Source organism: Vespa mandarinia, chromosome 23, assembly GCF_050613455.1.
Source record: "Vespa mandarinia isolate Hongniang chromosome 23, ASM5061345v1, whole genome shotgun sequence".
Taxonomy (NCBI): Eukaryota; Metazoa; Arthropoda; class Insecta; order Hymenoptera; family Vespidae; genus Vespa; species Vespa mandarinia.
Genome location: NC_140832.1, coordinates 915043 through 937500, shown reverse-complemented (window position 1 = coordinate 937500; position 22458 = coordinate 915043). Strand labels below are relative to the sequence as shown.

Sequence of the window (22458 nt, the reverse complement as noted above, 5' to 3'; positions counted from 1 at the left end):
TTTTTTTGTTTATAAAATGGAATATATATATATATATATATATATGATAGATAATGTTCAAATTTGTAATATTTTATATTTAAATATGTAACATTGTAAATATTTAATATTTCTTACTTAAAAATTGCCAAAGAAAGAAGAAAAGGTATAATAAATTTTCGATCGTTATTAAAATTTATTTCTATAATAAAAATCTCTCTTTCTTTTTCTCTCTCTTTCTTTGTCTCTCTCTCTCTCTCTCTCTCTCTCTCTCTCTCTCTCTCTTTCTCTCTCTTATACTGATTTCTGATATGAGAATTTGGAATAATTTACATTTAATTAATGAACAAACTGCATTTAACAAAACACTGATCACAACAATTTAATATCACAAAATATACATATATATATATATATATACATATATATTATATATATATATATATACATATATATATATATATATATATATATATATATGTATATTTTGTGATATTAAATTGTTGTGATCAGTGTTTTGTTAATAATATATATATATATATATATATATATATATATATATATATATGTATATTTTGTGATATTAAATTGTTGTGATCAGTGTTTTGTTAATAATATATATATATATATATATATATATATATATATATTAGGTGGACCGGAAAGTAATATCATTTCTGTGTATGTCGATATTTGATTGTGATTAAAAATAAAAACTTGTTAAAAATTTATACGTTTGAATTTAATTTAAGAAAGCGACATTACTTTCCGATTCCCCTGATATATATAAATTACATATTGACAACATTTCTTTTGGTAATAAAAATTTAATGTAAATAAATCTCACAAAATTAATGATGTTACGAGAGAGAAGGAGAGAGATAGAGAGAGAGAGGCAGAGAGATAAAAAAAAAAGATAAAAAAAGAAGAAGAAAAAAGAAAACTTTTCAAAGTGTACTCACCATGATGCAATTGAGAAAAGAGAGAATGAGAAAAAAAAAATTTAGATTAGAAGATACTAATGTGGAATATCCAAGGATAAAATCGCGTTTCTCGAACGTAGCTTTCTACTTGCCAGTTTGAAACGTTATGATGGCATTGGGCGATGTTCTTCTCGTATATAAATTGCCGCTGGCTTCCATATTTCCCCCACTACTTTTTTTTTTCTAAGTGCGTACGAAAGATACATAACATCGACGCATGGGGAAGTTCGCAGTAACTTCCCGCGGTTGATTAGAGATATGAAGAGAGAAAGAGAGAGAGAAAGAGGGAGAGAAAGAGAGAAGTGAAGAGAGAAAGAGAGAGGTGAAGAGAGTGATGAAGAGAGAGAGAAAGAGGTGAAGAGAGAGATGAAGAGAGAGAGAAAGAGGTGAAGAGAGAGATGAAGAGAGAGAGAAAGAGGTGAAGAGAGAGATGAAGAGAGGGAGAGAGAGAGGTGAAGAGAGAGATAAAAAGAGGGAGAGAGAGAGGTGAAGAGAGAGATAAAAAGAGGGAGAGAGAGAGGTGAAGAGAGAGATAAAAAGAGGGAGAGAGAGAGGTGAAGAGAGAGATAAAGAGAGAAAGAGAGAGAGGTGGTGAGAGAGGTGGAGAGAGAGAGAAAGAGAGAGAGAGAGAGAGAGAGAAAAGATGCATATAAAATACAGGGTAAATCGAATGTTTCTAATGATAAAAAAATTCTTCTAACGATAATACTTACGTCCTAATTTCGTAATAAAAAATTCCAATTACGCATTTATTATCTAATCAAACAAACCCATCCGTAATAGATCCTTAAAGCTTCTTGTAACGTCTAACAATTATTATAGCTTTAAAATATACGATATAAATTGAATTAACGAACGAATCGATTTTTCTTTATTTTCTATTTTCTTTTTTTTTTCTCTTTCTTGTTTTAACTTTTCGTATGAAAAAGATTACGTAGGATTTACGATTTTATTTATATAAAAAAAAAAAAAAAAAAGGAAAGAAAAGTAAAAAACAAGAAGCTAGATAAGAAAAACAAAGGAAGGCTTTTAAAAGTGATTAAACGATGAATGTGTTAGGAATCGATTTTTCTTTATTGTCTATTTTTTTTTTTTACTTTCTTGTTTTAACTTTTCGTATGAAAAAGATTACGTAGGATTTACGTTTTTATTTATACAAAAAAGAAAAAAGAAAAAAAAGGAAAGGAAAGTAAAAAAACAAAAAGCTAGATAAGAAAAACAAAGGATGGTCTTTAAGAGTGATTAAACGATGAATGTTAGGAATGAAGGAAAAAATTAAAATTGAAAATAAAAATGAAGTAAAAAAATATATATACATATATATATATATATATATATATATATATATATATATATATATATAGAGAGAGAGAGAGAGAGAGAGAGAGAAAGAAATCCATTAAGTCTCGGGTACAAAAGAATGTGATTTTCTATGCCTATAATCAAGGACATTAAACGTTCGCGCCCAATTACATCGTTGATTTTTTTTGCGGTTTGTAGATGAAACATCGTTTTCACGCTCGTATTTGTGCATACATATTGGAAAAAAAAAAAAGAAAAAGAAAAACAGAACTTGTGGTTTTCCATTGAAAATCATGAAATAATGAAATCTTTCTTTTCTTTTTCCTTACGAATATTGTCAAACGTTTACAATCTTCAAACATTTTTCTAATATATATCAAATATAATTTCAATATAAATATAAGTTCTAAAATGCTTCTGTAATGTACAACAGATCTCTAATATACTTTTATGATATATTCTTCTGTGAAATATATATATTTCTTTAAAATATATAAACTCTTCTTCATATATATATATATATATATATATATATATATATATATTATACATACATACTTAAAATATATAATTTTCTTCATATATGTATCTACATACATACATATATATATAATAATAATAATATTAGGTTGGAAACTATGAAACGGGCGTTTTGTTTAGTTATTTATTTTCATTAAACGCCCGTTTCATAATTTCCAACCTAATATACTATTATATTATATATATATATATGTACATAATTCATATGTATATGTATATATATATATGTATATAATTAAAAATATATAAGAAAAATAATAATGTGTAATCATGAACTTGACTTTCACTTTTATCTATGACCTTTTCATCTTTCGTCGACAATAATAACGAATACATTTTCTTATTTACATCCACATATTTTGTGCAGCACACACACAAATACACACACACACACACACACACATATATATTCCATGAAAGAGTTAAAATAACAGACAAATACAAAACGTTTTGGATATTCCCCTTAAAGACGAAATGCAATTTCGTTTTGTTGGTTGACCTCAGAACGGTACAAACTGGTTTTATTTCTCCAATCATTTTATATACTCATGTAGTGAAAATCAAATATAATAAAAGTAAAAAAAGAAAATATAAAAAAGAAGAAGAAGAAAATGGAATGCGTACATACATATATTCATATGTGTTCTCTCTTTCTCTCTCTCTCTCTCTCTCTCTCTCTCGCTTTCTGATTTTATATTACCGTTCGGCGTTTAAAGATCGTGTGGTCGAAAATTAGGACACTTTCGAAGATAATATTTTTATATTCTCGTTCTGATTTTTATCTAATTCTTCTTATTCTTTTTCTTTTATGATCTTTTCTTTATGATCTAGGGATTGTCGGCCAATTTAAAAAAAAAAAAAATAATTCGTGTACGAATCCAATAAGAAAGAAAGATTAATTTACATACGATTTTTGTATTGTCTCTATTAAATAAAATTTCATTCGATAATAATCAAATTCAATTAAACTTATGTTACTTATATACGAAATGAAAAAATATTAATATATATATATATATATATATATATATATATATATACATATATATAATCATATTATTAACATTACAATATTATAATATTATATAAAAATGAATTCTATATAGAATGAATTTTTAATTAATTTTATAATAAAATTTCATGATATTTATACAAGATAAAAAATTATGAATCAATGGAACGTAACAATCTTCGATCTTTCTTTTATTTATTCTTTTTTTTTCTATTTCTTTTTCTTTTTCTTTTTTTTTTTCTTGAATCAATTACTCGAATTTGATTTAATCGAAGAAATAGGAAATATCTCATTATACATTAGTATATGTATACATATGCATATGTATACGTTCTGTAACAATAAGAATAAAGTAACATTTTTAAGTATGTAATCATACGTATGAGCGAGCGGAAATACCAGAAGGTCGAGCGACGCCGAGAGAAGAAGAATAAGAAGAAGAGGAATAAAAAAGGAAGGAGAGAAAAAAAAAAGGAAATAAGAAAAAAAAAAGAAAAAAAAATGGAAAAAAAAAGAAGAAGAAACAAAAAGAAATCATTTCTCACGTCTCTTGCGTGTAAAATAATCCAAACGCGATTTGTCCTGAGTCCTGCCATTGAAGAGCTTGGATTAATAGAACAAAAAAAAAAGAAAAAAAAAAGAAAGAAAACAAGAATTAATCTGTTTAAAACATAGATAATAAAAAAAAAAAAAAGAAAAAGAAAAAGAAAAATAAAAACGAAAATCGTGTCATGGTCGAGTTGGCGTATTAAATCACATTTATTAAATTCATTTACATTGTAAAACATTTACAAAATCGACAATTAAAAATCTCGATAGAAGTTACGATATTCTATATGATCCCTCTCGGCGAACGGGTTTTTCCCGATGTCTTGTAACATTTCTTTTTTTCTTATTTGTTTCTTTTAGTTTTTTTTTTCTTTCTTTTTTTTTTCTTACGTTTATTTCACTAGTTAAGGATCTCTCATTATAATTATCATTATTCTTATTCCAATTACGACATTTCATATTTACTTCATAGTTTTCTCTTATGTTCTTTTTCTCTATCTCTCCCTATATATTTATTTCTCTCTATCTCTCTCTCTCTCTCTCTCTCTCTCTCTCTCTCTCTCTCTATATATATATATATATATATATATATATATATATATATTTCTCTCTATCTCTTTTTCTCTCTTTTTCTCTTTCTATATATATATATATATATATATATATATATATATATATATATGTATATATTTCTCTCTCTCTCTCTCTCTCTCTCTCTATCTCTATCTCTATCTTTATCTTTCTCTCTCTCTCTCTACCTCTATCTTTCTCTATCTCTATCTTTCTCTCTCTCTATCTCTATCTCTATCTTTATCTTTCTCTCTCTCTCTCTACCTCTATCTTTCTCTATCTCTATCTTTCTCTCTCTCCATCTTTCTCTTTCTCTCTCTACCTCTCTCTCTATCTTTATCTCTCTCTCTCTCTACCTCTATTTTTCTCTATCTTTATCTCTATCTTTCTCTATCTCTATCTTTCTCTCTCTCCATCTTTCTCTTTCTCTCTCTACCTCTCTCTCTATCTTTATCTCTCTCTCTCTCTACCTCTATTTTTCTCTATCTTTATCTCTATCTTTCTCTATCTCTATCTTTCTCTCTCTCTCTCTCTACCTCTATTTTTCTCTATCTTTATCTCTATCTTTCTCTATCTCTATCTTTCTCTCTCTCTACCTCTCTCTTTCTCTATGTCTCTCTCTCTCTCTCTCTCTCTCTCTCTCTCTCTCTCTACCTCTATCTTTCTCTATGTCTCTTTCTCTCTCTCTCTTTCTAATTTTTTTCTCTAATTTAAATAATACCAATTAGAAAATTTCGTATCATTTCTACAAATAATTGATCGAAAGAACAGAAAAAAATATAAATGAAAGAAAGAAAGAAACAAAGAAAGGAAAAATTAAAGTTGGATGTAAGAACTACAAATGGTTCTTTCTTTCTTTGTCAAAAAAAAAAAAAAAAAAAAAAAAAAAAAAAGAAAAGGAAAGAAAAGGTAGATATTTGGTGTAATTTGAAAAATATGTATACATATGAAAGAAACAGATAAAAAGAGAGAGAAAGAGAGAGAGAAAAAGAAAAAAAATATTTAAGTACGTAGTTAAGAGACTTTTAATCTCTATAAGTAATTTCTAGTGTGACTATGATAAGACAATGTACTTGTGAATCGATTATATTCTTATCTAAAACCATAAATCGTTTTCTTCGATACTTTTGTAATATTTTTTTCTTTTTCTGTTTATTTTCCTTTTTATTTGTTTTTCTCTTTGTATCGTTTCTCTTTCTCTTTCTTTTTAATTTTCTTAATATATAATTAACAGAAAAAAAAAAAAAGGAATATTTATTCGAATTGATATTTGAATGGTCGTGTGTTTTAATATTTGTAATAAATGTAATAAATTATTAATTATCTTGTCTATTTTTAAATAATTGTTTTATAACGTATATAAACAATAAAAATGTACAAATGTAATATAACGAAGCTTCATAAAAAAAAAAAAGGAAATACGAATTAACGATAGTTGATGAAAAACCAGTTTTATTGGCTTCGAGAGAAAAAGAAAAAGAAAAAGAAAAAAAAGAAATAAAGAAAAAAAAAACATACCGTCACCTAATTATCATTTTTCATTATTTCGTATATAATGAAAAATTGAATGTAACGAGAGAGTAGAGAGAAAGAGAGAGAGAAAGAGAGAGAGAGAGAGAGAGAGAGAGAGAAAGAGAAAGAGAGAGAAAAAGAAAAAAGGAAGATTTTAACGAGACTGTGGATGAAAGGAATACAAATTATGATAAAGATTCATGAATCGTAATTTATAATGACGATAGAAAATTTCTCGGTATAAAAGGAAAATACTTCACGAATAAATTATCATTTGAATAAATATTAAAAAGTCATTAAAGAAAAACACGCAATGACTTCCTAAAAACAAACAAGCGAACATGCAATCTAAAGTTTCTTTTTCTATATTTGCCACAAAGTACGATTATGCTGATTTATAATATGAAAGAATAAATAAATAAATAAATAAATAATAGAATGTAATTTCCATTGACGTTGCGATAATCTCCAGCTCTATTAATAATATTGATAATAATAATCAAGAAAAAGAAGAAAAGAATAAAAGAAAGAAAAAAAAAAAATAAATAAATTCTTGTATAAAGGGTTGCATATGGCAAGGCGTATAGTACGTCTGTATAAAGGGTTGCATATTGCATGGGCTCATATAAATCTCGTGTATGAATGATTGCATAATATCAGGCTTAAAGAACCTCTTTGTAAAAGTAATTGCATACTTTAAGGCGTAAGAAAAAAATTTCTCACCGTCATTCTCACTGTAAAAAAAGACTTATTCGACAAATTTTTAAAAATTATCAATTCTTTCTCATCAAGTAAAATATTACTTGACGTAATGATTTAACAATAGCGTTAGCGGGTTAAACCAAAACTGTCGATATTCACGAATCTACGAGTTATGACCTTGAACGAGATGCAGTTGCAATGAGGTGCCACTAGCAACAGCAAACTGTTGACATAATTTTCCGTTTAATGTAGTAGTAGGTAATTGGTTATAATACCTGAACGTAGTGTGCATAGAGTATTTGAATCAAGGTCATCGCGATTACTTCGTTGCATCGAGCCTTCGGTCAAGTGTACTCGGTGCTTTATGAGAGAGAGAGAATCACGTGATAAATCTTACTACGTCGATTCGAATCAATCTTCAACACGTGTGTTGATTATTATTGTTATTATTATTATTATTATTATTATTATTATTATTATTATTATTATTATTATTATTATTATTATTATTCTGTTCTTTATTCAGTCGAACGCGTCATTTTAATCGAGCGATTAGTATTTTTTGAATTATTTTCTTCGACGTTGATAATAATCATCTAATAAACTTGAGAAATAAAATACGAATGTTACGTATTAACGTTAGATAAGAATGCATACGTAGTTTTTCCTTTTTCCTTTTTGTTTTCTTTTTTTTTTTTCTTTCTAAATACGAAAAAATTATATGTGCGTTCGTTTATCAAAAGGTAAAAGAATAAGTATTATTATTTAAACGATATCAGCGATGCATTTGATTGGATTAAATTGTGAGATACTGTGAAGCCATCTATGCCATTTGCCGAGTATATAAAAGGAACTTGTTGAGCAATACGGACGTTATTTATAGACAGTACCGCCATGAACTTCATTCTGATACCATTTTTCCTAGGTCGGTAAGGTCCAAAATCCAATTAATTATTTCTAACAATTGCATATCTTTTATCGTTTGTTTGATGCAAATGAAAAAAAAAAAGAGTAAAGACGAAGAAAAAAAATAAGTCCACGATATAAGTATGCATATATATATATATATATATATATATATATATATATATATATATATATGGATATATATATTTTCAGCAACTAATTTGATAATCAACGATGATGCTTGGTACAACGGACCGGAATATTCATTTTCTGTACATTGGAGCATAATCTCGGATCTTGAAAAGGAAAAAGGTCGTTACTTGGGTAAAGCTTTACTAATGACATTGAAATGTCTACCGAGAGACGACAATTATTTGCTTTGCCATTTCGAGGATGTCAAAATTGGTAAATGGTCATCGAAAAGATTCGATCGTGAAGGAGCATTACCAGCAAGAAACATCACCTACGAAAGATTTGACTTCAGTGTTAATAATTTTGCAATCAATTTTCATCAAAATGGGATCTATAATTATATTGTAGAAAAGGATGACAAACTCGTTAATCAGATTTTAATCGACATGTTTCGAACGATCGTTAATCAACTTAACGTTGGAATCAATTTAGATCGAAGGGATGATAATTTTCAAGAGAAACAGATTTTTTTTATGGGTGAGTGCCCGGCCAATTACAAAATATTTCGATCGAAAATTAATAATCATTGCGATAATAAAAAATTCGATTTGGAGTTAATAAACAATTCAAAATTGAATGACAACGAGGTTATACGAATCAAGAGGCAAATTGTTCTAGATCAATGTGTACCTACTGATCTATATTATTTCATTGGAAGGGATATTCACAATATTATTTTTGAAAACACCACTGATCGTTTGGTAAGAATTATTTCATCTAAATCAATTACTTCAAATTTATTGCATTTCTTTTTCTTTTTTTCTTTTTTTTTTGTGAAAACAACATTGGAACGAATGATTACTTTTTTTTTGACGTTTATCGATTAAAATTGACAGATAGTAGAATTATTTTTTTTTTCGTCGCATCGTCGTTTTAATCTTTTACTTTTTTTCATCTTTATTAATAATTTATTTCTCTACCTGTCATTAATAAATTATTATTATTATTATTATTATTATTATCATTATTATAAATATTGCAAAAGAGAAAGAATTCTCATTCGATAATGTTAAGTCTAATAAATAATAATTATGATTTCGTTGATTATAAAACAAAGAAGAAAAGAAAAAAGAAAAAAAAAAAAGATCCAAAAATTCGTCATTATCATTTATTAATATTATTATATCGAATGATTATAATATTAAATCGAATAAATTTTTTTTAGATATCATCGGAGAGTAATACGAGGATTACGAAAAATTGTTTCACCATCGAGACATTAAATATCGTTGATATATACGATCAAGAGCACAAGAAACTCGGTAATGTTCTCGATCATATATATTTATCACTTGATTCCATTCATCCGGCGCAAGGTAGTTCAAAATGGATTGAAAATCCGACGACCATCGATACCATCGTGAAAACTCGATCGAATTACAAGATAAATTAATATTTGTTAAATATATTATCCTATATGACATTAAAAAAAAAAAAAAAAAAAAAAAAAAAAGAATAAAAAAATAGAAAAGAAAAAAGAGAGGAAAAGAAAAAAGAAAAACAATATTTCGTACAATATATACAAGAAATATATGATACCATCTCGAATTGTTTCTTAATAAATTAATAAGAGAAAAGTGATGGTGAAACGTTTTGAGATAAAGAAGAATAAAAGCAAAAAAAAAAAGAAAAGAAAAGAAAAGAAAGATATTAATTAATCAAAAAAAAAATAAAAAAAAATAAAAAAAAAATAAAAAAAAAAATAAAAAATATCTTCGATTAAAAAATAACGATTAGTTTGATAAACGAGAACTTGATATTATTGTTAATATGATTTTATTCTATGTTATAGTCAAGGTTACGTATTCAAAGAGACAGTTTAAACCCCAACCACTATAATTTATTGATTTCACGAAGTTACCTCCAAAAGCACTGACATGGAAATCGAAACGTGAAGAGAGAGAGAGAGAGAGAGAGAGAGAGAGAGAGAAAGAGAGAGAGGGAGAGAGAGAGAGAGAAAGAGAGAGGGAAATGAAGAGAAAGAGAGAGAAAGAGATAGAGAGAAAATGGGAGATAGAGAAAGAGGGAGAAGGGAGAGGTAAAGAGAGATTAAATCCATCTACGCACAACATCATATGTATTACAAATTATTTCTAAGGGATATAAAAAAGGGGAAAAAAAAATTAACAAAAATTAATATGAATTAATTGTGAAAAAGATTAAATAAATAATAATTCTATATTGATTGGGTGACAATAAAGAAAAATATTTAAATTATTAGTCTATAAGATTGTATAAACGTGATTTGATTTACGATATTATCTAAATGATCAGAAATAATTTCTAATTTGTATTATCAATATAAAAGGAGAAAGAGAGAGAGAGAGAGAGAGAGAGAGAGAGAGAGAGGAATGGAAAAGGAAAAAAAAATAAAGGAAAATTACTATCGATTAATTTTGAAAATGTAGATAAATTAATAATAATAATAATAATAATTTTTGAAGGATAAAAATAAAATAATAAAAAGAAAATTAACGAAAATGAATATAATTAAAATTGGAAAAAAAAAGAAAAAATAGTAAAAAGAGATGATTTAACGATTAGGTGATAGATAAATGTAACTGATAAGGATGCGTGTGATTTAGCTTGATGAAATTTCGACAATATTCTGTTAAATTATAAAATTGTCGATGTTTACATATTATCAGCTTGGCTTCCTAGAAAGAGAGAGATAGAGAGAGAGGGGGAAGGAACAGTGAGAGAGAGAGATAGGTATAGGGTTAATTAAATGACAGCGCGTTAAGGGGTCAACAGGGTAGATTGTCGGTGATAGGTATAAGAGGAGCGAACGAGAGAAGCTTAAATGCAGTCGCATGGTGTACGTCATCATGATTACCTTGTTGCTATTACCATTTTTTCTAGGTAAGTTTTAACAAATTCCCATCATTATCGAAAACCTCATTAAAATCTATCGATATTTCATACAATTTTTATTTTTTCTTATTTTATATAACTATTATTATTTAAAAAAGAAAACTCATAGAATATTATATAATAAGATTATATGATAATATTATATATATATATATACATAATGAATCTTATAAAATTCGTTTAATTATTAAAAATCTGAATAATAATAATAATAACTCTTTATTCCATATGTTTACTTCATTAAATTGACATTTAATTCGAATAAAAGTAAACGACATCGTATTGATATAATTTTAAAATTAAAAAAATTTAATACATATAATAAGTATTAAATTATATTCCCACGAGTATATTGCATCTAATCCTATCAAATTTATTCATCAATATTGTTTTAACAATATTTTATTATTTAATTATTCTCAAGCGAGCCGTATTTCGGTCGACATCGAATCGCTTCTACATGGACCCGAATATACTTATCGTGTAGAAATCATTACCGTAAAAAAAGCTGGAGGTCATCCATGTGCTGGTGAAGATGTTAAAGCATTCGACGCCGTTAGTACATTGAAATGTCGTCCACGAGTACCGGATACTTTGAATTGTCGTTTCGAAGCGGCAAAAATGCAAATTTACGAGGACGGTCTATACGAATTGGCACGTGAAACGGTCGAAGATCTTTGGATGGACGACGAGCCCTTTGAGATTATATTCGACGAAAATGGAATTCAAAATTTAATCGTTACCAAAAATATGGAACCATGGACAATCGACATGATACGATCTATAGTTAATCAATTGAACGTCGGTGTAGATATTAGAAACAAACAAGATGGAATATTCACGACAATCGAAAGATCATTTTTAGGAAAGTGTCAAGCCAAAATCGAGCTATATCATGGATTATCGTATGACAATAGATGGAAGGATGAAAAATTTGAAATAATACCAATGAATGGAATAAATAAAGTTAATTCGGAATTTTTTGACATTGAAAAGAGAAGGAACATCGATGACTGCGAACATGGAGTATATTTTTTTGCGAGCAAATCTGCTTATACTGATTTGCCTCGTGACGTCACCACGGTTATAGTAAGCGATCGTGATTCGTATATGTTCCCTCTTTCTCTCACTCTCTCTCTCTCTCTCTCTCTCTCTCTCTCTTTCATACAAATTTTTTATCAATTTCTTTTTTTTCCTTCCCATTGATAACAAATAAAATTAATACTCATTTATTTGTTTATATATTTTTTGTATTATACATCATACAAAAATAATCTTTTAATTTAATGACAATGAGTCTTGATGAAATTCTTTTTACAATTATTACAATTATATTTTAACAATATACATATATATACACATATGTGTGTATGATATTTTTTTTTTATGGGGAAAATTTGTCGTTACAGAAATCATCGATGAGTCGTATAATTATATCCGATTCGAACTATACTTCATATACAACCAATGAATTTCTAGTAACTAGTAAAGATAAAACTAGAAATTTCACGCTCCACGAGAAGATTAAATTAAATTTGGAAACTATATCGGCACCGGTAAATGATATACCTGCGATTCCCGATGCCACATCGGTCAACTTTATGATTCAACCACATCGTTGGGATAAGAACGAAGAGAAGAAGAACGAGGAGAAGAAGAGGAAGGAGAAATCATTTCTAATGGAAAATATTGAAAATCGATAAATCACACGTAAACAACGAATGTCGAATTATTTGTTAATTAAATCTTGACGATTTGTTTGATTGATTATTATTAAAACAAAAAAAAAAAAAAAAAAAAAAGATAGAAACAAATTAAATAAACGTACGATTATATTGACTATCGACACTCGTCTATAAATCATTTCGACGAAATATAAATAATAATATATCGATTTAAGGTACTAATTAATAATATTCCAAATCATTAGATCGTATCTAACAGATCCGATCATATCGTTTTATCTCGATTTAGCGATGTGTACTTAGAAATTTATTAGAATTTTCAGCTGACTGATTGCATGAGTCGGAAAATAATATACTCTATTACGCCTCTGATTAATCTGATATCAGACGTTAGGGGAGACAGGATCACGATCTATGCGGAAAACGCTAGTTAATGAAATTGTTTTCAAATTGTTTTATCGGCTAATCTGTCTTATAAAATGGAGAATCATTCAGAGGATGTCTCAGTTAATTCGAGTGATAACAATGAAGATGTCCATCATTCCATTTCTTTTAGGTATGTATATGCATATTGATCGAAGAAAAAATACATATATATATATATATGTATGTATGTACGTATGTACGTATATATATATATATATATATATATATATATATATATATCATTTTTATTTATTTTAATTATTATTTTTTAAATAAGAATGATATATATATGTGTGTGTGTGTGTATGTGTGTGTGTGTATAATTATAATATTAATTGATAAATTTTAAAATTAAATCGATCACGAACAATTCGAAATAAAATACAATTCTAATGGTATAAAAAATTTTATTGTAAGTGAATCAAAACCAAGTTAAAAATTGGATGTAACTAAATTTCTTTTTAGTCATCTTTAGATTAGCTTTGGATTGAAAGAAGATACTCAATTTGAAACGATGAAAATTTTTAAGATCGATCATTGCAATTTCGATTCAATATCTATAATAAGGTACACAGTTTGAAAATGTGGATAATATTAAAAACAATTTTGAATTGATGTTACTAAATACCAATGAGTTACGACGTTTCAAATCTATACTTAATGAAAATGATGAAATAATTATTGAAAGGATTATAAATGCTGAAAACTGTTCAAAAAGGTTTATTTATTTCTTAGGTTTTTCTACCATTCATAAGTATTCATCGAAGAAGGAATCTTAATGGATCTGGTAAAAGAAATTTCTTTTCATTAATTTAATATTTATTTATATGTTTTTTTTTTTTTTTTTTTTTTTTTTTTTAATATTACGAATTAACTTTTTTATTTTTCTTTTTTTTTTTCTTTTTTTTTCTTTTTCTTTTTTTTTTTTTTTTTTTTTTTTTTTGTTAGATGTCCTCGACCATTAGGATAAACAAAGAGTCATAAACAAAAGAAGATTTTCTTCAGAAATGATTTCTAATGATAGTACCAAGAACGTCGAAAGGATTGAACGGATTATCACATCAGAAGATTACATTTGATATTGAGAAACGTAAATTCTATTAAAACTTTATCATCTATAATTTATAATCCAATTATCACTAGTATTTATAATGATTATTGTTTTGATACTTTTTGTTGATCATCTACAGATCCATTGTCAAGAGATCATTTACAATGATGATTAGATCAGACGTAAGAATACGTCGAAATATTAGATCTTCTTTTTAGTATAATAACAAATTGAAGACAATTCTATCTTCGAAGAAACGATAATAATATTGATTCAAACATGTTATGTCATTTTAAACAATTGAAATTTTGACATTACTATCATTGCCCTTGAAAAGTAACTTTGCCAGGTTCCAAGGTTAATCGTATCACGCAACCAGTAGCATTTCGAGTTCGCTTAATAAACGTAATTAACGAAGTTGGAATAATCCTTTAGACTAGCTTAAAGCAATGTATTTACGATTGGTCTCATCTTGTTAGAAGTTATCTTGAACAAGCTTTAGCGCTCACGATGTTGTTTGTCGTTTCCAAATTATACTTAGATTTATCCACGATTAGATAGAATTATATAGATTGAAACTATCAGCAAAATATATACGTATATAATCTATTAAAAAAAGAAAAAGAAGAAGAAAGATTCAAAACGTTCTATAAAAAAAAAAAATATATACATATATATATAATAATTATATATAGGATCATTGTACCACTATGTGAATAATAAGATATATGAGTTAAAAAGAGGAAAGAAAAGTTTTTTAAATTCTGCAGAAAATATAAAAAAAGCGATAAAACGACAAATCAATGTTATTTAAAATATATACATAGAAATATCAATACGATATTAATATTATTAATTGAAGCTGAAGAAATAATTAATAATAATTATTGAAGAAGAATTAATTTCGATCGAAGCGAAAAAGAGAAAAAAAAGAAAAAAAGGGAAAAAAGAAGAAGATGAAAAAAGGGGAAAAAAAAGAAAGACAAAAAAAATGGAGGGTAAAAGTTCAATGTCAAATGTGTATAAAGAAAATAACGAATGAATTGTTATCGATGGAATTGTTGATGGAGATGGAGATTAAAATTAAAAAAAGAAAGGAGGTGCTGGAAAAAATTCCGTCCACCTACTTCTTTTTTTTTTTCTAGAAAAAAAAAAAAAAGAAAAAGGATTGTTAGGTTCTGCTAGCCTTGACGAATTGATATATACTAAAGGATCATGGTCATAAGTGAAAACGTGTACGAACGGACAGGCGCATTTCATTCCAACCCCTACCATCAGAGATTTCTCGAACAAATACAGGCTCACCCTGGTTGGGAAGGGATGTGGCAAAACTCTCAAACTCGTCTGCCATAGGCAGAACGTACCACCACCATTCAACGGCAAGTGGATGCAGGTGGCTAATTCCTATGGGAGTAGGGATTGGAGTAGGGATAGAGAAACACGAGATTCCGAATGTTATCAAAATACTCCCACCTATATATTCCTCTGGCACGATTAAACAGAAGCACTGTAACACCTGTAGACTCATACTTGTCTGTTATCGGTGATAATCAAGATTTCATCGTCTCTTACGAACAAGTTTAAAAGAAAATCTATCATCGTATCAAATTAATCAGAGGTAGTGCAATTATTAATTCTTCGTCTTGTGAATTATGTCGATCTAACTTAAGCTGTTTCATTCTTTTTCTTTTTTCTTTTTTCTTTTTTCTTTTTTTTTTCTGCTTTTTTCTCTTTCTTTTCTTTTCTTTGTTTCTTTTTTTCTTTTTCTTTCCTTCCCATTTTTTTTTCCTTTTTTCTTGTTTCATATTCGCAATAAAATCGCGCGAAAAGATTATTGGTGACGTCAATGACAGCTTAAAATAAAATATCTGAATTATATCTCGATAATAATATTTCAATAAAGTTAACATTAAATTTTTCATATGTATAATACCTGAGAGATTCATTTTGTTAATCGTCGTGTTTGTGAATAATATTCGAAGAAAATTAATATAAAATTTGTGAATCGTTATATTTGTTTATAATATATTACGAGAGAAAACAGATTCATTAAGATTGACGAATATTCGTAAAATCAATGTTAAAATGATCGTCATGTTTATAAAAATAATTTTCAAATTAATAAAAAGAAATTAGTACATCGAGATGTATTATATAGTTTATACAAATTAATCGATTTTATTCTTTCAGACGATTAGATAATTTCAAGAATGAAACAATTATTATTTTTATTTTTCTAATTATTATTATTATTATTACTATTATTTATTTATGTATTTATTTATTTATTTATTTATTTATTTATATAAATAAATTATACAAATTTATTTATTTATTTATTCTTTAAGATATGGCGAACGAGGATAAAAAGAATAAGAAGAAAAGTGTTAAGAAGGAAAGCGAAAGTGACATCGAATTGGCATATATAAATAACGAAAGGACACATCAGAAGAAAATATGTTTCTTCTGTCAATATTCATTTTTTCTCAAACGTATCCTAAGATTGGTGATAAGGGAATATCCATTATATATGACGATCTTATTGATACGATTGAATATATTAGACGGATCTATAATATTGCATAAAAGAAAGAAAGTGAATTTTTTGAGATTGAATAAAAATCAAAGTGGATTTTATCCGTCGGGAGAGGATTTGGCATCTCGCTCGAAAGAATATTGGAAGAAACCAGGAATGAAAAATAATCGAAAAAATGATCGAATTGAACGAAATGAAGAAGTTAATCGATTGGAAAGATTTCGAAGATATTTCGTACGTTCGTTAAATATAAATCGACGTAATGCGATCAGTGAGAGGTCAATGAGTAAGGATAACAAAGACGACTGTGGTATTATCGATTCATTTTTATCCAGATTAGCTGAAAACCTCCATATTGAGAGTCATTCATTGGAAGGTTGCATCGATCACGTTATAACGAGTTATAATGATATTCTTTTAGATATTAATTTTCAAAAATTAACCAGAGAGAGCGCTAAAAGCGAGGAAGTTATTGAATATACGATAATTAACATGTTTTGGCAACCGAAAGCATTGAAAACATCTAAAAGGAAAAATCGACATGATAATACTAAAAATGATTTGAATAATGATGATAGTTGGTTCAAAGCAGTCGATCGTGGTTGCGTCGTACCATTTTATTCGAACATATATACTTCCTATTTTAATAATTCATCGATCGATCGAATTTCTAAAAATTTATTTAACAAATGCATACACGAGATCGAAGAGAATTCGTTGAATTATTTCAGTTGGTACATCGATGAATATTTTTATCACGATATAGTTTATCGGCGCAATACATTCTCGTACGAGCAATATCTTAATTATCAAAAATTACAAAAGATTTGCAATCCCAAGGTCACAGTCGATAAAACCAACCCATTGGAACTTTGCATACCATTTGCACACGTGATCACGTCAAACTTTTATTCCCATCACAAATACGTTAGAAATTATATGCGTGATATACATTTATTCTCCAATTCGATGATTCGTATCGATAAGGATATTCCATTTATCGTTAGATCCCTTAATCCGTTAACGCGTATGCATATATTTCATATTGTTTATAAAAAATACTTTTATACCAGGCCAACTTATGAAAATCTTTTCAAAGGTCTCGTTCTATTGAAAGACGCGATGTGCAGATTGAAATTGAAGGATTTGGCTATGTGCAAGATTGGTTGTTGCTGCGAACGACTTGATTTTGATAAAGTCATTAGAATGACAGAATTTATTTTTCTCAATACCAATATAAATGTACGAATTGGTTTGAATCTGATGAAATGTTGCCATTTTAAATCACGTTCAGTGAAATACGATCACGACGAATGTGTCGATCTTCATTTGAAAAGGATCGATCGATATTTCTCTTACGATACCAATGACACCTCCAAAACCGACGAATATTCGAGCGATGAGGATTAATTTGAAAGAAAAAAAAAAAATAAAAAAATAAAAAAACAAAAGAAAAATATTTAAAGGAAATTGTTGTGTCAATCAAAAAAGAAAAAAAAAATTAAAAAGTAAAAAAAAAAAACAAAAAAAAAAAAAACAAGAAAAAAACAAAAAAAAACAAAAAAACACAAAAAGAAAAAGAAAAGAACCTTCCAAGAGTACCTGCACGAAATTATAGGAATTGTCAAATCCCCATAGAAAATATTTTTCGATATATTTTGCTCATGTGAATGAGCAATCCCTGTGTCATCAAATTATTATTTATTACATGTTTATTATATTCTATATAATCGTAAAATATATAAAAAAAAAAAGAATCTATTTATTTGCTCGATGTAGGAAAATGATGTGATAATTGTTCGATGTTAATTAATGATGAAATGAAATGTACCTGAATGTTATATCAGAAAAATCTTATAAAAGAAGATAATATACGTCTAATCATATCTATTTTGTCTATTTATCTATATCTATATATTCTGAATGTATATCTATGTGAAACATCTAAAAAATTGTATTTTAAATATGTCTAATATACAATAATAATGAAAACAGATTATAAAAAATAATCAATTATATCTTATATTATAAACAAATGTATGGAAACAAATGTATATGTAATAATAAATATAAAAAATTATTCTATGTTAAAAATAATCATTCATCATGTCTTCTGTCCTATAAAAAAAGAAATCACATAGATGAAATAATAATAATCACCACAACAACAACAACAACAACAACAATAATAATAATAAAAAATCAAAAATATATTATGGTTAAAAATAACAACGTTTACGAACGAAATGCAAAAAGTAAATAATAATAAACAAACGAACAAAATTATCATTAAAAACAATTAATCATGTTTATTACAAAAATAAAAAAAATAATTAAAAAAAAAAAAAAAAAAAAAAAAAAGAAAGGAGGAGAAAAAAATTACTATAAAAAGTAATTACCCAAGTCACTTAATACCACACAAAGTATTGAACGTGCATCCACATGAATGGAAAAGAAGAAGCTCGAATGAATCAGCTGATTGCTCGTAAGTAATACGTGTAATAGTACACAAGAAATCATAGTAGAGGGCAGGTCATTCCCTGGTTCGATATCGATCGAGCGCGGGAAATTTTTCACTCGCATTTTTTTCTAAATGGCCAGTGACGCATTTATATTTTTCGAGGCCCTTGACTTCTTTATTTATTTCTTTTTTTTTTTTTTTCAATTTTTTTTCTTAAAGTCAACATTTTTCAAAATAATAATTCTATAATAATTCATTTGAATAAAATATCAATGGCACAGCATTGTGTGTACGTGATGGTCACATATGTTTATTTAAAAAAAAAAAAAAAAAAAAAAAAAAAAAAAAAAAAAAAAAAAAAAATTGTTAAATTTAAATTGCAAAAGAAAGAAAAAATAATTTATAATTAAAATTTATTGGTTTTAATATTTTATATATATAAAAATATATATATAAATAGTAATGTTTAAAAATATTGCTTTAGCTTGCGCGTTAATGATAGATGCGATCCTGCCTAAAGCATAAAAGTATTTATTCAGCCTGAAATTTAATCAAAGCTCCTTTTGAGGGTCAACGAAGGGTTTACGAAAAGGGTTTGCGATTGAAGCTTTTAAACCAAAACAAACACCATATGAACGGGGAACGGCAAACAATATGGTCGAAATATCGTTTGGTGCCAATCGAAAGACCCTCTCTCTCCTCCCCTTTCAACCCTTTAACCCTTTCAACCTTGAATGCCAAACGCACTGACACTTTGAACTTTGACACACATCCAGCTTGAAATCATATCACAAAGCATTTCCTACATACGTACATATGTACTTATATAAGAGTACAGGCATTCTGTGTACATGTACAATCGTTATCAAAGCTAATCTGATAAATACGTAATAAGTAACATAATTTTTTATTAGGCCAATATTCAATTTTATTATTTACGAATGAATAAAAGGAAAAAAAAAAGAAAAGACATATACAATCGATCCTTCTAATTACAATTAATTTTATAAATACGACGAGATAAATTAATTTGTCCTTTATCAGATCGATCGATTATTTTTTAATTTCTCAAATAAAATAATAGATAATATGCCGAAATTAAAAGGAGCATAAATAAAAGGAATAAATATTAACCATATAGAGTATAATTTAATACGGTAGAGTGAGACGAAAATGACCTCGTAGGTTGACGATTGCGCAACGAGTGCAAAACGGAAATGAGCTTTAATGGGATAAAAAGGTATATAGGCATTATGGTGGTAGAGCAGTATATTGCAGATTGCATCGCACTCTACACAGGGACTTTGAACGAGAAGGGAAGCCATCTTTATTTCTTCTACGATTCTATTCCATCATGGATTTCGTGGTAATACCGTATTTTTTAGGTTGGTAACTTTGTTCTTTCTCCCTCTTATCAACCAACCCCGCCCTTCTTCTGGTCTACCCTATTCAGCGTAATAGTAAATCTTTTCGAAAATAATCTTTTTGAAAACTCACTTTAATCGATAATCCACGCTTAATATACATATATATATATAAAAAAAAAAAAAAAGAAAACTTTATTTACATTAAAATAATCAGTTGGTCTGTGCCTTAAAATATAATTCTAACGTTAGAATTCTTTATCAAGAAAAAAAAAGAAAAAAAAAAGAAAAAAAAATAAATAAAATTGTCACTTTACATACTTATAATCAAGCAAATTATCTAAAATTTTCCATCAGTCAAAATTATTAAGAGAATCGTCGTCGTCGTCGTCGTCGTAATAAAATCTTAACAGGCAATCTTTATTCACAGTATTAACGTCGTTCGGATCAGTGATCAATGAAACCGACAATTGGAAAATAAATGGCAGCTATTATCAACCGGAATACACTTATTTCGTCAACATGAATTACGAAGCATCTGCGGAAAAAAATCAACCGGCAATTTACAATTTGAATTTAACGTCGGTCATGAAGTGCCAAGCGAAAAACACGAATATCCTTACGTGTTCTTTGGAAAAAAAAAGATCTATATTGGATTTGAAACACGACACGTATTTCGATCGAATACAAACAACCAAAGAAATGTTCGAAATACATTTCAATAAATATGGAGTCGATAGCATTCGTGTGTCCACGAAAATCGACGAAAGTGAATACGGCTTGATCAAATTGATCGTTAGCCAATTGAATATTGGTACGGATTTAAGATCACATAGATCGTCAGTGTTTTTTATGGATAAAGAAAATTCTACGACCGGTAGATGCGATACACTATTTACGGTAGCCCAATTCCCATGCAAAGAGAACAATTTTACTATAACTGATTACGACGAAAATTACAAAATTCGTACGATTTTCGACGATTTCTTGGGCGACACGATCATTTTGAGAAAAAGAAGAAACGTAAGAAAATGCGAGAGATCTCCTCGAGTCTCATCGATCGAGATCAATAATACGGTTAATTTAACGGTGGTTAGTATCGAAGTAATAAAATTCATTCTCAATTGGGCTTTTTCCTTTTTTTTTTATATATATATATAATATATTTTTATATATATATAAAATATTTTCAACGTTTCAGGCATCATCGTACAGTGAGATACATTTTTGCGGAAACTCCTTCGAAAGTTCTACCATAATCGAAGGTAAATCGTTGATTATCGATCACGATCCACATACTTCCGTTTTCCGGCAAGTGATCAATGTACGTTTGGAGAAGATCGGAAAGAGCGTAGAAGATCTATCACTTCCTACCGACATTGCGACCGATATTATTTATTTACATAAAAATGTTGAATCCAATCATTTCGATATGTAATTATTATTAATTAGAAAAATTCGTTTCTTTTTTCTTTTTGCGAATAGAAATAACACATTGATATGCAGCAAAAAAAACAAAAAAAAAAAAAACAAGAATTTAGTCTTTTATATTCCTCGCATTCTTTCCTTCTATCTCCTTTTCTAAATTCTATTATTCTTTTCTAGAAACTTTTTAAAACAATGATATCGAAAATATTTATATTATATAATATATAATAATTAATCGTTTTCTTTGTTATTATTATTTTTCAATCTTAATTCAATTATATTGTATTTTTATGATACAATAATTTAAAAAATTTGTAATTTTTTCTTTCGTTTTCTTTTTAACTTTAATAAATCAAATCAAGGTAATCATTCGTTAGTGAAAATAA

The 22458-nt window shown here is 27.4% G+C and overlaps 5 protein-coding genes across 8 annotated transcripts in view; 4 read left to right on the top strand and 1 right to left on the bottom strand.

Moving 5' to 3' along the window:
* Positions 1-1101, bottom strand: part of LOC118444398 (uncharacterized) — a 1903-nt gene extending 802 nt beyond the window's left edge. The window contains exon 1 of the mRNA XM_035872641.2: positions 942-1101. Within this exon, the coding sequence (XP_035728534.2) occupies positions 942-944 (3 nt within the window). The 5' untranslated portion in view covers positions 945-1101. The remainder of the gene's footprint in view (positions 1-941) is intronic.
* Positions 1102-7928: 6827 nt separating this feature from the next.
* Positions 7929-9712, top strand: LOC118444432 (uncharacterized). 4 transcript variants are annotated; one of them, XM_035872706.2, is made up of 4 exons: positions 7929-8074; positions 8269-8724; positions 8866-8948; positions 9413-9712. In XM_035872706.2, the coding sequence occupies exons 1-4, from the start codon at positions 8044-8046 to the stop codon at positions 9638-9640; spliced, it is 798 nt and encodes a 265-aa protein (XP_035728599.2). In that variant the 5' UTR covers positions 7929-8043; the 3' UTR covers positions 9641-9712. The 4 variants fall into 4 exon arrangements, with proteins under 4 accessions (XP_035728599.2, XP_035728601.2, XP_035728598.2 ...); XM_035872708.2 differs by having other exon boundaries at positions 7929-8078; positions 8269-8948; positions 9413-9690; XM_035872705.2 differs by having other exon boundaries at positions 8269-8948; positions 9413-9689.
* Positions 9713-10762: 1050 nt separating this feature from the next.
* On the top strand, positions 10763-12972 carry LOC118444431 (vitellogenin-1-like). The gene is made up of 3 exons (XM_035872704.2): positions 10763-11109; positions 11546-12210; positions 12531-12972. The coding sequence occupies exons 1-3, from the start codon at positions 11061-11063 to the stop codon at positions 12822-12824; spliced, it is 1008 nt and encodes a 335-aa protein (XP_035728597.1). The 5' UTR covers positions 10763-11060; the 3' UTR covers positions 12825-12972.
* Positions 12973-15189: 2217 nt separating this feature from the next.
* On the top strand, positions 15190-18231 carry LOC118444428 (uncharacterized). Its single transcript, XM_035872701.2, has 2 exons — positions 15190-15901; positions 16632-18231. The coding sequence occupies exon 2, from the start codon at positions 16634-16636 to the stop codon at positions 18227-18229; it is 1596 nt and encodes a 531-aa protein (XP_035728594.1). The 5' UTR covers positions 15190-15901; positions 16632-16633; the 3' UTR covers positions 18230-18231.
* A 2286-nt stretch (positions 18232-20517) lies between these two features.
* Positions 20518-22164, top strand: LOC118444433 (uncharacterized). Its single transcript, XM_035872710.2, has 3 exons — positions 20518-20665; positions 21075-21736; positions 21846-22164. The coding sequence occupies exons 1-3, from the start codon at positions 20635-20637 to the stop codon at positions 22080-22082; spliced, it is 930 nt and encodes a 309-aa protein (XP_035728603.1). The 5' UTR covers positions 20518-20634; the 3' UTR covers positions 22083-22164.
* Positions 22165-22458: the final 294 nt, after the last annotated feature.